A 14,001-nucleotide genomic window follows, 5' to 3' on the forward strand; every position below is an offset into this window, starting at 1 on the left:
GATTGGACGACACCATAAAGCATTACACTTGTTTACAAGAGGGTCCACCTTGTTCAATTCATCAAAACATTTAGAGACGTACAAATAGACATTACTATATAGCCAAAAAGAACAGAACAGGAATTCATCATAAAGCAAGCATAAGCGACTTTAATTGGCCACATGATTGATTGATTGATTGATTGATTGATTTATTGATTGATTGATTGAACATATGTATTAACAGATTGTAAAATGGGTACATTTCTTGGAGGAAGGTATGGGTCAATACAACATCTGCTGCGAGGATAAAAACAGAAAATGCACTATTAAAGCCTTGTTTACATCAGGGTGACACGACAGGGTCCTCCCTTTTCTGCATAGGTCAGAATGCTGTGGACAGCTCCATATATGGAGATCAGGTCCGGAGCCCGCGGGCAAGGCGGGCATGCAGAGGCCTTTTCTTTTGGGGCGGTTCTGGACAACCGTGTGGGTCCGACCGGCTCGACACCGGGCACCGCACGCCGTGTGGTGGTGGTGCCCGGGCACGCACGCACGCACGCACGCACGCACGCACGCACGCACGCACGCACGTACACACGCACACACGCACACACAGACTATGTGGAATATAGTCCAGATATCCAGATGGTGGTGGGTTTGCACTAATTCTAATTCATCTGGGGGTCCTCGACTCCTCGACATGAAAATGTTTGAGAACCTTCAAGCTCCGGTTTAAACTACATTTAGGAAACAAGCCCCAAAAACAAGCAACTACACTTAATCAGAAACATTAAAACTATTTTCTAGCAACATTGGAGAAAAACAAGCCCACATTCGCTTATAATAAGCAGACATGGCAACAATGGTTTCTGGTACGGCAACCTGTGGAGGACAATCTGAACTCACCGCGATTTGGATTTCTACCTGGAGGAAGAAAGGCTGCTTCTGATTGGCTGTTTACTGTCCAAGAGCTCATATCTGGTCTAAAGCCCGCCCACCAAATCCGGTACCCATACATGAGAGCACCCGGGCTGTTTCCGTATCCGCCTAGGACCGGATATGGAAACTGCAAAGCCAAATCGAGCCCAGGTATCATTTACCTACATTTTATAAATAAATAACTAAAATGCATCCAGTTTAATTTAAAAATAAATAAATACATATATTAATTTTAAATGTATAAAAAAAACTAACTATATTTATTTTATTTTGTAAAAAAACCCAAAACGAAAAGTATCGACATGGTGTGTCAATAAAGTTATACATAGGCGATTCTGTCTGCGCATGCGCACACTGTGTATAAACGTGCCCAGGACGTGTAGTCGGTGAGTGGTTTATTTATGTTAAAGTTTTAAACTTTTAAAGTGTAACGTGTGTGTATTTATTGTGTTAAACGTGTCTGTGAGCTCTACGCAGGGAGCTGTTGTCTTCTAGGGGACAGCAGAGCAGAGAGGTGGTCCGCGGACCACCTTAATGTGAAGTTTTTAGCCGCAGTTAGCTTAGCATGTAGCTAACTGTGGTTCATTCACAACAGTTAGCTTAGCATGTAGCTAACACTGGTGGTGGTTCATTCACAACAGTTAGCTTAGCATGTAGCTAACAGTGGTTCATTCTTCACAACAAAGCCTGATAATAGAATGGAACACTAGTGTTTAGTATTACTGGTTCCCAGAGTGGGGGTCCGGGGACCCCCTAGGTGTCCTTGAGAGAGTTCCAGGGGGTCCCGAGCTAAATGATAGTTAGGAACCAAATGGACCCTTATGGGTCTGTAACTCTGAGTGTACAAATTGAACCAAATGGACCCTTATGGGTCTGTAACTCTGAGTGTACAAATTGAACCAAATGGACCCTTATGGGTCTGTAACTCAGAGAGTGTACACATGTGTACACTCTCAGAGTTAAATTAACATTGATTTTTACAATATAAAGTGTGGTACAACGTTGGAAATGCCATTAAATGGGGGTCCGTCTGTCCGTTGCCTAAATGCAGGACAAACTGGGGGTCCTTGAAATTAAAATGGTTGAGAGAATCAGTGCTATAACCGTAGAAATCTTCTCTCATGGGGGTCCCTGGGATATATTTTCTCATGGGGGTCCCTGGGATATATTTTCTCATGGGGGTCCCTGGGATATGTTTTCTCATGGGGGTCCCTGGGATATGTTTTCTCATGGGGGTCCCTGGGATATGTTTTCTCATGGGGGTCCCTGGGATATGTTTTCTCATGGGGGTCCCTGGGATATGTTTTCTCATGGGGGTCCCTGGGATATGTTTTCTCATGGGGGTCCCTGGGATATGTTTTCTCATGGGGGTCCCTGGGATGTGTTTTCTCATGGGGGTCCCTGGGATATGTTTTCTCATGGGGGTCCCTGGGATATGTTTTCTCATGGGGGTCCCTGGGATATGTTTTCTCATGGGGGTCCCTGGGATATGTTTTCTCATGGGGGTCCCTGGGATGTGTTTTCTCATGGGGGTCCCTGGGATATGTTTTCTCATGGGGGTCCCTGGGATGTGTTTTCTCATGGGGGTCCCTGGGATATGTTTTCTCATGGGGGTCCGCGGGGCTAATGAGTGTCAATGTGGGGGTCCTTGATATGAAAAAGTTTGGGAACCACTGCTCTAGGTTAGTGTGCGTGCGTGCGTGTGTGCCCGTGCGTGCCCGTGCGTGCGTGTGTGTGCCCGTGCGTGCCCGTGCGTGTGTGCGTGCGTGTGCCCGTGTGTGCGTGCGTGTGTGCCCGTGCGTGTGTGTGCCCGTGCGTGCCCGTGCGTGTGTGCGTGCGTGTGCCCGTGTGTGCGTGCGTGTGTGCCCGTGCGTGCCCGTGCGTGTGCGTGCGTGCGTGCCCGTGCCTGCGTGCGTGCGTGTGTGCCCGTGCGTGCGTGCGTGTGTGCGAGCCAACTGAATGTTTTCTAAAAAAATGAAAAAAGAATTCCCCATCCTGACCAGCCTATTATTATTATTATTATTATTTATTATATAATTTTGGCTATGTGTGCAATAACTAACTGCAAGCCAATGAAGAATGAACCAATCCGTAACATTGTCAGTATTTGTCCTAATTCACATTTATTTAGTTGCCAATAATTTAACTGTAGGCCAGTGTTTTGAATTGAGACAATAGGCTATTGTCTTGTATTGCTATAAAATTAATGGTAAAAACTAATTCTACATGCATTAAAAAAGTGGCCAGTGCTTGCGATGGAGTAAAAACAACAAGGTCACATGGCTTTGGGGAGTTTGGGCAGCAGATCTACAAGCTCTCAACATGTCATGCTGCCTGCAATGTGCTGTGGGCTTGTAGATCACCCATTTGGATGAATATTGAAAAAATAAACTGATTATTTTCCCCATGATTTTCTTTTTTTCATTTATTTTGTAATGGTTTTTCAGCCTGTGTTCACTGTGTTCCATATGCTGCTTCAGTACATGTTTGCACTTGGATTTAATTAACCCATTTATTACACCTGATGACGATTCTACAAATGGCTTCTAAATCCTGACAGTTTTCTGAAAAACCTCATGTTTCTTTGTCAGTGGTTCTCAAACATTTTCATGTCAAGGACCCCCAGAAATATCTGTATTTGGCCGCCGACCCCCATCTAGAAATATGTTGTTCCAGGGACCCCTCCTCCGAGAAGCAAAGATTTGAGTTAAAAACGTTCGCTCTGAAAGAATATACATTCAAAGATGTGTGCCACATTTTCACGAATTTTCAAAAAATAGCAGACCTACAAGCTCGTAGCGCGGCACTCGGTGCCGCGCTACGAGCTTGTAGATCTGCTATTTTTCAATAGCTAAAGTATAACATGATGATGCTTAAAACAACAAAAGGGCCCAGAATGGGTTAAAGCTGCAACGATGTTGGTGCTTCTTGCACTTCCATTTTATAAGCAATAAATGTTCTCCAAAGCATTTAAAGGAATGATTGTGTTTATGTTACTGTAAATATAATAATATCGGCTATCGGGCTCTTTGATTGTCCGCTAATCGGACATATCGGTCGATCAGTAGTTCGGTGTCAGAGGACCTCCGTGGACTTTACCGTGTAATCCTTGCATCGCTGGTTATTTATAATGTTTTATTATGATTTAGCTTTTTTTCAGTGTGACCTCTGACCTCTTCAGAGATGGACTTCCAACATCGCGCTGGCGGGAAGACGGGCAGCGGGGGCGTGGCCTCGGCCTCGGAGAGTAACCGCGACAGGAGGGAGCGCTTACGGCAGCTGGCCCTGGAGACCATCGACATCAACAAGGACCCCTACTTCATGAAGAACCACCTGGGCTCCTACGAGTGCAAACTGTGTCTGACGCTGCACAACAATGAGGTACCGACCGATGGATGGATGGATCTTTGTTTTAACCCATTTTGACCTGAGATCAGATTCTAAAAATGTCTGTTCAAAAATAGCAGACCTACAAGCTCGTAGCGCGCCACTCGGTGCCCCTTTTGGTGTTAAACATTATGTTATAATTTAGTTTCAAACTAAATGTCCTGTCCTGTTCCCCTCTCCGTTTCAAACTAAATGTCCTGTCCTGTTCTCTCCATTTCAAACTAAATGTCCTGTTCTCTCCATTTCAAACTAAATGTCCTGTTCTCTCCATTTCAAACTAAATGTCCTGTTCTCTCCATTTCAAACTAAATGTCCTGTTCTCTCCGTTTCAAACTAAATGTCCTGTTCTCTCCATTTCAAACTAAATGTCCTGTTCTCTCCGTTTCAAACTAAATGTCCTGTTCTCTCCATTTCAAACTAAATGTCCTGTTCTCTCCATTTCAAACTAAATGACCTGTTCTCTCCATTTCAAACTAAATGTCCTGTTCTCTCCATTTCAAACTAAATGTCCTGTTCTCTCCATTTCAAACTAAATGTCCTGTTCTCTCCATTCCAAACTAAATGTCCTGTTCTCTCCATTTCAAACTAAATGTCCTGTTCTCTCCATTTCAAACTAAATGTCCTGTCCTGTTCTCTCCATTTCAAACTAAATGTCCTGTCCTGTTCTCTCCATTTCAAACTAAATGTCCTGTTCTCTCCATTCCAAACTAAATGTCCTGTTCTCTCCGTTTCAAACTAAATGTCCTGTTCTCTCCGTTTCAAACTAAATGTCCTGTTCTCTCCGTTTCAAACTAAATGTCCTGTTCTCTCCATTTCAAACTAAATGACCTGTTCTCTCCATTTCAAACTAAATGTCCTGTTCTCTCCATTTCAAACTAAATGTCCTGTTCTCTCCATTTCAAACTAAATGTCCTGTTCTCTCCATTTCAAACTAAATGTCCTGTTCTCTCCGTTTCAAACTAAATGTCCTGTTCTCTCCGTTTCAAACTAAATGTCCTGTTCTCTCCGTTTCAAACTAAATGTCCTGTTCTCTCCGTTTCAAACTAAATGTCCTGTTCTCTCCGTTTCAAACTAAATGTCCTGTTCTCTCCATTTCAAACTAAATGTCCTGTTCTCTCCGTTTCAAACTAAATGTCCTGTTCTCTCCGTTTCAAACTAAATGACCTGTTCTCTCCATTTCAAACTAAATGTCCTGTTCTCTCCATTTCAAACTAAATGTCCTGTTCTCTCCATTTCAAACTAAATGTCCTGTTCTCTCCATTTCAAACTAAATGTCCTGTTCTCTCCGTTTCAAACTAAATGTCCTGTTCTCTCCGTTTCAAACTAAATGTCCTGTTCTCTCCGTTTCAAACTAAATGTCCTGTTCTCTCCGTTTCAAACTAAATGTCCTGTTCTCTCCATTTCAAACTAAATGACCTGTTCTCTCCATTTCAAACTAAATGTCCTGTTCTCTCCATTTCAAACTAAATGTCCTGTTCTCTCCATTTCAAACTAAATGTCCTGTTCTCTCCGTTTCAAACTAAATGTCCTGTTCTCTCCGTTTCAAACTAAATGTCCTGTTCTCTCCGTTTCAAACTAAATGTCCTGTTCTCTCCGTTTCAAACTAAATGACCTGTTCTCTCCATTTCAAACTAAATGTCCTGTTCTCTCCATTTCAAACTAAATGTCCTGTTCTCTCCATTTCAAACTAAATGTCCTGTCCTGTTCTCTCCATTTCAAACTAAATGTCCTGTCCTGTTCTCTCCATTTCAAACTAAATGTCCTGTTCTCTCCATTCCAAACTAAATGTCCTGTTCTCTCCATTTCAAACTAAATGTCCTGTTCTCTCCATTTCAAACTAAATGTCCTGTTCTCTCCATTTCAAACTAAATGTCCTGTTCTCTCCATTTCAAACTAAATGTCCTGTTCTCTCCATTTCAAACTAAATGTCCTGTTCTCTCCATTTCAAACTAAATGTCCTGTTCTCTCCATTTCAAACTAAATGTCCTGTTCTGTTCTCTCCGTTTCAAACTAAATGTCCTGTTCTCTCCGTTTCAAACTAAATGTCCTGTTCTCTCCGTTTCAAACTAAATGTCCTGTTCTCTCCATTTCAAACTAAATGTCCTGTTCTCTCCATTTCAAACTAAATGTCCTGTTCTCTCCATTTCAAACTAAATGTCCTGTTCTCTCCATTTCAAACTAAATGTCCTGTTCTGTTCTCTCCGTTTCAAACTAAATGTCCTGTTCTCTCCGTTTCAAACTAAATGTCCTGTTCTCTCCGTTTCAAACTAAATGTCCTGTTCTCTCCGTTTCAAACTAAATGTCCTGTTCTCTCCATTTCAAACTAAATGTCCTGTTCTCTCCATTTCAAACTAAATGTCCTGTTCTCTCCGTTTCAAACTAAATGTCCTGTTCTCTCCATTTCAAACTAAATGTCCTGTTCTCTCCATGTCAAACTAAATGTCCTGTTCTCTCCATTTCAAACTAAATGTCCTGTTCTCTCCATGTCAAACTAAATGTCCTGTTCTCTCCATTTCAAACTAAATGTCCTGTTCTCTCCATTTCAAACTAAATGTCCTGTTCTCTCCATTTCAAACTAAATGTCCTGTTCTGTTCTGTTCTCTCCATTTCAAACTAAATGTCCTGTTCTCTCCATTTCAAACTAAATGTCCTGTTCTCTCCATTTCAAACTAAATGTCCTGTTCTCTCCATTCCAGGGAAGCTACTTGGCTCACACGCAGGGGAAGAAACATCAGACCAACTTGTAAGTCCTACGTTTGATCTTTTATCTGAATATGTACATTATTAACAGGTGTGTGTCTGACCTGTAGAAATGTGTCTGACCTGTAGAAATGTGTCTGACCTGTAGAACTGTGTGTCTGACCTGTAGAACTGTGTCTGACCTGTAGAAATGTGTCTGACCTGTAGAACTGTGTCTGACCTGTAGAACTGTGTGTCTGACCTGTAGAACTGTGTCTGACCTGTAGAACTGTGTGTCTGACCTGTAGAACTGTGTCTGACCTGTAGAACTGTGTGTCTGACCTGTAGAACTGTGTCTCTGACCTGTAGAACTGTCTCTGACCTGTAGAACTGTGTCTGACCTGTAGAACTGTGTGTCTGACCTTTAGAACTGTGTCTGACCTGTAGAACTGTGTCTGACCTGTATAACTGTGTGTCTGACCTGTATAACTGTGTCTCTGACCTGTAGAACTGTGTCTCTGACCTGTAGAACTGTCTCTGACCTGTAGAACTGTGTCTGACCTGTAGAACTGTGTCTGTAGAACTGTGTGTCTGACCTGTAGAACTGTGTGTCTGACCTGTAGAACTGTGTGTCTGACCTGTAGAACTGTGTCTCTGACCTGTAGAACTGTGTGTCTGACCTGTAGAACTGTGTGTCTGACCTGTAGAACTGTGTGTCTGACCTGTAGAACTGTGTGTCTGACCTGTAGAAATGTGTGTCTGACCTGTATTACTGCGTCTCTGACCTGTAGAACTGTGTCTGACCTGTAGAACTGTGTCTGACCTGTAGAACTGTGTCTGACCTGTAGAACTGTGTGTCTGACCTGTAGAACTGTGTGTCTGACCTGTAGAACTGTGTCTCTGACCTGTATAACTGTGTGTCTGACCTGTAGAACTGTCTGACCTGTATAACTGTGTCTCTGACCTGTATAACTGTGTCTCTGACCTGTATAACTGTGTCTCTGACCTGTAGAACTGTGTGTCTGACCTGTAGAACTGTGCGTCTGACATGTAGAACTGTGCGTCTGACCTGTAGAACTGTGCGTCTGACCTGTAGAACTGTGTGTCTGACCTGTAGAACTGTGTGTCTGACCTGTAGAACTGTGTGTCTGACCTGTAGAACTGTGTCTCTGACCTGTAGAACTGTGTCTGACCTGTAGAACTGTGTGTCTGACCTGTAGAACTGTGTCTCTGACCTGTAGAACTGTCTGACCTGTAGAACTGTGTCTCTAACCTGTAGAACTGTGTCTCTGACCTGTAGAACTGTGTGTCTGACCTGTATAACTGTGTGTCTGACCTGTAGAACTGTGTCTCTGACCTGTAGAACTGTGCGTCTGACCTGTAGAACTGTGCGTCTGACCTGTAGAACTGTGCGTCTGACCTGTAGAACTGTGCGTCTGACCTGTAGAACTGTGTGTCTGACCTGTAGAACTGTGCGTCTGACCTGTAGAACTGTGTCTCTGACCTGTAGAACTGTGTCTGACCTGTAGAACTGTGCATCTGACCTGTAGAACTGTGCGTCTGACCTGTAGAACTGTGTGTCTGACCTGTATAACTGTGTCTGACCTGTATAACTGTGTGTCTGACCTGTAGAACTGTGTCTCTGACCTGTAGAACAGTGCCTCTGACCTGTAGAACTGCCTCTGACCTGTAGAACTGTGTGTCTGACCTGTAGAACTGTGTGTCTGACCTGTAGAACTGTGTGTCTGACCTGTAGAACTGTGTGTCTGACCTGTAGAACTGTGTGTCTGACCTGTAGAACTGTGCCTCTGACCTGTAGAACTGTGTGTCTGACCTGTAGAACTGTGTGTGTAGAACTGTGTGTCTGACCTGTAGAACTGTGTGTCTGACCTGTATAACTGTGTGTCTGACCTGTAGACTGTGTGTCTGCCCTGTATGACTGTGTGTCTGACCTGTAGACTGTGTGTCTGACCTGTATAACTGTGTGTCTGACCTGTATAACTGTGTGTCTGACCTGTAGACTGTGTGTCTGACCTGTAGACTGTGTCACTGCTTTAAGATAAACGTGGATAGAAATGTGTATGCTGTTCACACGCTGTGCTCTGTGACTACTTTCACCTTTCAGAGTAATATTTCTGTATATTTATATTCATATTGTGTGACTGCTCCCCAGAGTAATATTTCTGTATATTAATATTCATATTTGCTCCCCAGAGCGAGGAGGGCAGCCAAGGAGGCCAAGGAAGCTCCAGCCCAGCCCGCTCCGGAGAAGGTCAAGGTCGAGGTCAAGAAGTTCGTGAAGATCGGCCGACCGGGATACAAAGGTACCGAGGTCAAAGGTCACGGAGCTGGCTTCTTGCTGCAATGGGCCTCAAAAGTTCCTTTGAGAAGTTTCATCTTAACACAGCCGACACTAATCGCGTATCAATACGTTATCAATTAATCAAACGTCCGGTGCGAACCGCGTATCCATACGTTCTAATCACTTTTTTATAGCATACTTTCATTCATCTTTTTACCCACCCGGACAATGAAGAACCACCCCCCTGTCATTGCTGCTTAGTCCCGCTAACGTGATCAGAAAAAAAAACAACAAAAACCCCTCCCCTCCTGAAAACAGGAGGGCGGGCCGCTTTACGTGTAGAAGCCAGTGTAAATGGATGCGCCCATGCCGATCTAGTCGGTGTGTGAAAATAATCAAATTTCACCTAACCTCGCCTCACCAGGCTTTCCACCTTGGACATTTCACCCAACACTATAATACTCGATTCCCCCCTCCCCTCCTGTTTCTCCAGGAGGAGGATCTTGCGAGATGGTTGCTCTCCTCTGTGTCTCGGAAAAAAACATGATGAACGGAACGCTGCCTAAACACATATGCACCGAATCGCCATTGCATAACGTCTGCAACACACATGGACAGATGCATGTTTCCTTCTTCATACTGTAGCGACCAAACGATCCCCGAGCCTACAATACTACGAACTAACCACAGTATCGAGGGGCCGCCACGACAACAGAGTGTTCCGTTGGTGGATCACGTATCGCCATGCAGAGCCGTCATAATCGGAGATCGCTCGGACGTGTGATTGTAACGCTTTTTTATTCATTATAATTGTAGTGATAAGACCGCAATGAACGCGTCGGGGACGTAATCGACCCGGGTGTAATGTATAACGAACTTTTCCGCGTCCTAAACCGTGGTGTTTTTCTCCATCGCCCCCAAGCTGCATGCCCATAGCCTGGCTTGGCCAGCCTCATAGCGGGGATTCACTGAAGATTCTTCCCCGGAGGAAACATCAGTGAACCCTCGCTATGAGTCTGGCCGTGCCAGGCTAGCATGCCCAGGCATGTTCCCCTATACTAGCTTGAAAAACAAAATCAGCTGATGATGACAACGCGTCTCACCGTTATACTATAGTTCTGAACCGAACGGTGGAATGGGACTTTTTATAGCCGTACGGATCAAGACTTTTGCTGCCCAATGTGCCCATGACCCCCCCCCCCCCCCCCCCCAATGTTACTGCGATCAAAACAATGAAAGCAGTGAGATAGATTAGGCGAGGCGGCAATCATCATCATCATCTAAAGAAAGCAGAGTTATGAAGGTTTATAGTCAGACATTGACAGGCAGATATAACAATAAACACAATAAATATGCTATACATCCTATACACCGAATGAAAGCCCTGAATGTGTACTTTTACGAGGAAAAGAGTAAACATTGATCCCATGTACAGTTTGTCATAAATTGGTTACTGGGTGGATGCACATTGCGCCCACCAGATATAACTGCAGAGAAGACATGGACCCGAACTCAATATTCACAAAATAAGGCCTATAGCGACATATAAATACTATATACCGTATGAAACAGAAGACTCTCTGCTTTCATAAGAAAAAAACTTCTACTGTAGTAATAATAAAAATCACACCCATGTGAAGTGAGTGGTGCAACTCTGTCCCATATTCTGTTCTCTGCTTATTCAATACAGCTCGCTATATACGGACTGAGGCAGAAATTTATGTAAACCTTTTATTTACAGTTTGGTCTGTAAACTTCTACTGTAATAATAAAAATCACCCCCCTGTGAAGTGAGCGGTGCAACTGTTCTTTACAGTTGCGCGGTGCAACTGTAGAGAACAGTTGCACCGCTCACTTCACATAGTATTTATATGTCGCTATAGGCCTTATTTTGTGAATATTGAGGAGTTCACGTCCATGTCTTCTCTGAAGTTATCTGGTGGGCACAAGCTGCATTCAATAACCAATTACTGTCTAACTGTAGATGGGATCAATGTTTACTGTTTTCCTCGTAAAAGTACACATTCAGGGCTTTCATTCGGTGTATAGGATGTATAGGATATTTATTGGGTTAAATTTTATATCTGCCTGTCAATGTCTCTGACTTTAAACCATCCATAACTCTGCTCGCTGTTCAAGATAACCACTTCCAGGCAAATGCAGGTGTTGCAAAAAGGTCAATATCTCCAGAATGGAACATGGTAAAATCAAAATGTATTTTTTTAATTGAAGTGGACAAGTTCAGCTTTCTTTTGATGTATGCGTGTGATTCTCGCTATAAGAGAACATTTTGCTGTGGGCCCCCGAACAAGGCCTTTGTGCAATGTTAAACGGTAGCAACATCCAAATAGGCCTGCCGAGATCTTGTAGCAATCAAAGTGTTAACTCCTAAATAACTGCGTCTCTCTCCTCCTCAGTGACCAAACAGAGAGACTCCGAGACCGGCCAACAGTCTCTACTGTTTCAGGTTAGTACGTTTTTGTTGAGCGCAGAAGACTTTGACACAAACGGAACCCAAAACGATGAATATATTATTTATAATCACATAATCTGGGGGTTGGGGCTAGGCAAAAGAACCATCTTTAAGGACATTGCACGCGCGCACACACCACACAGAGGCATCCAACTATTAGTTTCGACCACCGGCTTCTGTGTCTGTGGGTAGTGGGGCAGACGGTCCTAACATATAACTGGCAATACTGTTGATGAATGCATTCACAATTTATCCATGATTCACAATGATATCAATGTTTTTCACGATGATGCACAAATTAAATGATACACACAGACTTACAGGGTAAAACATTCAGTTTCATGGGCATAGCCTAGTGCAGTTTTGTTATTTTTTTCCTTTGTCTTTTTTGAGAAATAAAATCCACAAAAAGCATTGACTGTTTTTGGAGCCTTGGCCCTCGGGCAGCTTTACAGACGCTGTGGGGCGTTCATTTACAAGGTGTTTTTTGCCCGACAACGACATCCCAGGCAGTAATGTCTTCCGTTCCTCTCCTCAGATCGACTACCCAGAGATCGCGGAGAACATCGGGCCGCGCCACCGCTTCATGTCGGCCTACGAGCAGCGCATCGAGCCCCCCGACCGCCGATGGCAGTACCTGCTGCTGGCGGCCGAGCCCTACGAGACCATCGCCTTCAAGGTAGGCTTTATATTAACTCTACCTGCTGCTGGCGGCCGAGCCCTACGAGACCATCGCCTTCAAGGTAGGCTTTATATAACTCCTGCTGCTGGCGGCCGAGCCCTACGAGACCATCGCCTTCAAGGTAGGCTTTATATTAACTCTACCTGCTGCTGGCCGCCGAGCCCTACGAGACCATCGCCTTCAAGGTAGGCTTTATATAACTCCTTCTATAGTACCTGCTGCTGGCGGCCGAGCCCTACGAGACCATCGCCTTCAAGGTAGGCTTTATATAACTCCTGCTGCTGGCGGCCGAGCCCTACGAGACCATCGCCTTCAAGGTAGGCTTTATATTAACTCTACCTGCTGCTGGCCGCCGAGCCCTACGAGACCATCGCCTTCAAGGTAGGCTTTATATAACTCCTTCTATAGTACCTGCTGCTGGCGGCCGAGCCCTACGAGACCATCGCCTTCAAGGTACGCTTTATATAACTCCTTCTATAGTACCTGCTGCTGGCGGCCGAGCCCTACGAGACCATCGCCTTCAAGGTACGCTTTATAGTACCTGCTGCTGGCCGCCGAGCCCTACGAGACCATCGCCTTCAAGGTAGGCTTTATATACCTTTATATACCTGCTGCTGGCCGCCGAGCCCTACGAGACCATCGCCTTCAAGGTAGGCTTTATATAACTCCTATACGAGACCATCGCCTTCAAGGTAGGCTTTATATAACTCCTATACGAGACCATCGCCTTCAAGGTAGGCTTTATATAACTCCTATACGAGACCATCGCCTTCAAGGTAGGCTTTATATAACTCCTATACGAGACCATCGCCTTCAAGGTACGCTTTATATAACTCCTCCTATACGAGACCATCGCCTTCAAGGTTTATATTAACTCCTCCTATACGAGACCATCGCCTTCAAGGTACGCTTTATATAACTCCTATACGAGACCATCGCCTTCAAGGTTTATATAACTCCTTCTATACGAGACCATCGCCTTCAAGGTAGGCTTTATATAACTCCTTCTATACAAGACCATCGCCTTCAAGGTACGCTTTATATAACTCCTCCTATACGAGACCATCGCCTTCAAGGTACGCTTTATATAACTCCTCCTATACGAGACCATCGCCTTCAAGGTAGGCTTTATATTAACTCCTTCTATACGAGACCATCGCCTTCAAGGTAGGCTTTATATAACTCCTCCTATACGAGACCATCGCCTTCAAGGTTTATACAACTCCTCCTATACGAGACCATCACCTTCAAGGTACGCTTTATATTAACTCCTTCTATACGAGACCATCGCCTTCAAGGTACGCTTTATATTAACTCCTTCTATATGAGACCATCGCCTTCAAGGTACGCTTTATATTAACTCCTTCTATATGAGACCATCGCCTTCAAGGTACGCTTTATATAACTCCTTCTGTACAAGACCATCGCCTTAGAGGTACGCTTTATATTAACTCCTTCTGTACAAGACCATCGCCTTCAAGGTACGCTTTATATTAACTCCTTCTGTACAAGACCATCGCCTTCAAGGTACGCTTTATATAACTCCTGCTGCTGGCG

General features: G+C 44.2%; 1 protein-coding gene across 1 annotated transcript; it reads left to right on the forward strand.

Moving 5' to 3' along the window:
• Positions 1–1,258: 1,258 nt before the first annotated feature.
• sf3a2 (splicing factor 3a, subunit 2) lies at positions 1,259–12,969 on the forward strand (the record flags this gene model as incomplete). The annotated part of the gene is made up of 8 exons (XM_079530769.1): positions 1,259–1,307; positions 4,071–4,302; positions 7,005–7,051; positions 9,202–9,311; positions 11,707–11,756; positions 12,301–12,441; positions 12,657–12,701; positions 12,925–12,969. Coding segments are annotated over exons 2-8 (636 nt in total), but the record flags the coding sequence as incomplete, so codon positions are not given.
• Positions 12,970–14,001: the final 1,032 nt, after the last annotated feature.

The sequence above is a fragment of the Electrona antarctica genome (genome assembly GCF_951216825.1).
Source record: "Electrona antarctica genome assembly, contig: scaffold_565, whole genome shotgun sequence".
Lineage (NCBI taxonomy): Eukaryota > Metazoa > Chordata > Actinopteri > Myctophiformes > Myctophidae > Electrona > Electrona antarctica.